The 3,397-nt window shown below is 38.7% G+C and overlaps 1 protein-coding gene across 2 annotated transcripts in view; it reads right to left on the reverse strand.

Annotated features, from left to right (window-relative positions):
- The window catches only part of LOC111087191 (LIM domain and actin-binding protein 1-like), a 9,386-nt gene extending 6,652 nt beyond the window's left edge, over nt 1-2,734 (reverse strand). For both annotated transcript variants that reach the window (XM_022392998.1, XM_022392999.1), the window contains exon 1: nt 1,817-2,734. In XM_022392998.1, the coding sequence (XP_022248706.1) occupies nt 1,817-2,590 (774 nt within the window). In that variant the 5' untranslated portion in view covers nt 2,591-2,734. The remainder of the gene's footprint in view (nt 1-1,816) is intronic.
- Nucleotides 2,735-3,397: the final 663 nt, after the last annotated feature.

Genomic DNA, 3,397 nt, shown 5'->3' on the forward strand with positions numbered 1-3,397 from the left:
ATTCACGAAGGATCGAGAAAGAAGTGGCGTGATACTAGTCACGTGACCTCGCTGACGCAACAATATAAACATTATTAGGCTTCGCTGTTTCGAGCGTGTTTTATATAAGTCAACTTATTCACCCGCTCGGATTATAATCGAAGTTATTTTCATCCAAGCATGTCAATATTTTGATTTCTTTAATGGATCATATGGACTCATGATAAAAGTTAAGAATATTTTATAGCTCTGCTTCAAAAAATAATCTGTAAAAGTAATTATTAAAGAATCTACTTTCTTGAATCCTTATTTGTGATAGGTAATAAAAGACATCGGTTTTGTTTTTGTAAGACATAACGTGGGTAAATTTGTATGTAAAACTATACACGGACTTTCATCTTCGTTCAAATACTTTTCTTTTACCTGCGAGCTTTCGACCATCTTACCGGAGCCTTCATTGGGTAAAAATGTACATTTATATCCGTACAAAATAATTATGGTGTAATTATGACATTTTATTGTTTTTTTTAGGCAAGGGTGTTACATACAGTTATTGGTGTGAAAGACAATAAAAAAAAGACATATTATGCAGCTTGAATAGTACGTAATTTGATTAATAAACTGAATTCGTGGATTATAATGGAATATATGAAAGCTAAACGAAATGACGAATTAGAAATATTTAAAAACTGGAATCAAGAACTTCGATGGTTTATTCAAGATCAAAATGTCGGGAAACTTTCGTCTTTTTTACAAACTTTTTAAATGTTTTATATTGTGTATTGAATGAGTAAATTATATAGAAACTCGATTTTTAGCGTTATAAACCCTCTGACTTGCCGTTGAGCTACCGAGGGATAATCAGGAAAAAATATGCAGTTAATAAAGAAACTTGACGGATACAAAAAAAGTAGCATTTCTATTCGCTAGTTTTGAATGTGTTAGAAACACACACACACATATATACAAAACGTTGAGCAGACATAGTCATTGCTCATACTCGGAAGTTCTGACTGTTGGGAAGTGAGTGTGGAATATTGGACATCTATCTGCTGGCATAGGATATTTAGACATTTGTTATCTACCACGATATAAAGATCAATCAAATGCTATCTCTGAAACTCTTAGTCGGAGGTGGCCCAGCATGGCCAGGTGGTTAGGTCACTCGACTCGCAATCTGAGGGTCGCGGGTTCGAATCCCCGTCCCACCAAACATGCTCGCCCTTTTAGCCGTAGGGGCGTTATAATGTGACGGTCAATTTATTTGTTGGTAAAAGAGTAGCCCAAGAGTTGGCGGTGGGTGGTGATGACTAGCTGCCTTCCCTCTAGTCTTACACTGCTAAATTAGGGACGGCTAGCGCAGATGGCCCTCGTGTAGCTTTGTGCGAAATTCAAAACAAACAGTCGGAGGTAAAAATGTGTCAATAGAATTTAGCGCACAACGATGTTACCCCAGAAACGTTGTTTTCCTGATGCGTTTCGCATAAATTTGCATTATGCTTTTTTAAATCATAAATATTTTGCTTTAGTACAGAGTGAGTCATAAAAGTATGCAAGTATAGGCATGCAGATGAACCTTTATATCATGACATCAAGTAACGTAATAAATAACCCTCTATATCCCTAAACACCAAATGTCAGGAAAGTTTTCGATATTCCACACCTACTTTACAATAACAAGAAAAGTAAAAATTTTGACTCGCCCTGTATACCAATGGTATATTATAATATTGGATAACCAAGTAGAATCGGCTCTTTGACAAATAACAACATATACTCTGTAAATTGAGAACTAACAGCTTCGACTACATTTCATAATGAAAAATACAATATTTACCTTTCCTTCTGGAGATCTGTTCGGATCATTCACATCGTCAGATGGTTTGGGCACGTGCGCACGACAGTATACATTGCCGTTAGTGGTGAAAAAACTTTGTAACGTCAACTTTGTGTTGCAGTGACTACACCTAAAACAGCTGTGATGGAAGGTTGCCCCCCGGTTGGGTTCAATGTTTTCGGTAGGATAAACCGTTTCCCCACACCTCTGGCAGTATTTATTTCTTTGTGGAGTTGCAATCCGTCTTGTTCTTCGTGCTCTAGCATCATTTGCAACTTTATGGACGATTCTACCATTTTCGACCTCACTCTCCATTTGCTCAACTAATGACGTAATGTTGTTTGTCACACAGCTTTCGGTCTTATTCTCGGTGCTAATTTCTATTGAATTTAAATTCTGCCGTACAGAAGTACTCTTTCTACTATGGGTTGGTTCGATTGAAAAGTTTACAAATACCTCGTTGTATTCGTTAGGCTTTTGCTCTTGGTCTCTAGTGACCTGCTGAAGTCTTTCAATGTTCCACGGCATGACGGTCAGTGTCGGTGTTGAAAGAAGACGTCGATGTTCAGTTCGTATTTTCTCCAACCTTTCCGTTAACTGGTGCCAACTCGCCTCGTATATGCGTGTATATTCCACTATTCCCGGTTTCCAAGTGCGCCCGTGGTCACGGCCTCTGCCCCACGCTTCATCCACGAGATTCTGTGAATAAAGTGTTCTGGTCACTGGTGTATGACCACTCCGCACTGGGGTTGCTCCAAGTGCCAACACTTTCATTGTAGAAGCAACGAAATAGACAGTCTGATTGTCTCGAGCGAAATCGTTACTTCCAGACTGTTTCGTCAGTAAGATACCAGTTTCACAAACCGTGATTTACCTACAATCAAGTTGTACACGAGAAACAATGAAATGTACAAGTCTATTTTATCTTTCGTCGGAAACGACTGACAATAAATAATAAGTAGTGAGAATGGGAAGTAATGATCCAGCTACTGGTACAAAGGACAGAGCACAGAACGGCACTGATTACATAAAAAAAAACATTACGTTCGATAAATAAGCACATTATCAGATCGGTAAACCCACACGTAAATTTTCTCAAATCACGTGTAACTACATCAGAGGCTTGAGAACCCCCTGGCGACCACAACAACAACATTCCCCTCTCTAGAGCCGAATTCACAAAAACTTCACTCCAACAAACATTACATCTTTATATTTATAATTTAGGTCATATGATACAATTACGCAAGTAAACTCATTTTCGAAAGCATGAGACGCGAGGGTAAGGCTTGAATGTTCCCCTCTCCTATTTTAGATAAAGAAATCCCTCAGGCCTGAACTAACGACCTTCACTGCACACAACATCATCGCATTATGTGGTTAGCAGTAATTGTCGATAAAATTTTAAGACCTTTTTTTTTGTATATTTGCAAGTCATTACCTGAATGTTTGTTTGAATCTCGCGCGAAGCTACACGAGGGCTATCTGCGCTAGCCGTCCCTAATTTAGCAGTGTAAGACTAGAGGGAAGGTAGCTAGTCATCACCACCCACCGCCAACTCTTGGGCTATTCTTTTACCAA

Source organism: Limulus polyphemus, unplaced genomic scaffold, assembly GCF_000517525.1.
Source record: "Limulus polyphemus unplaced genomic scaffold, Limulus_polyphemus-2.1.2 Scaffold1854, whole genome shotgun sequence".
Lineage (NCBI taxonomy): Eukaryota > Metazoa > Arthropoda > Merostomata > Xiphosura > Limulidae > Limulus > Limulus polyphemus.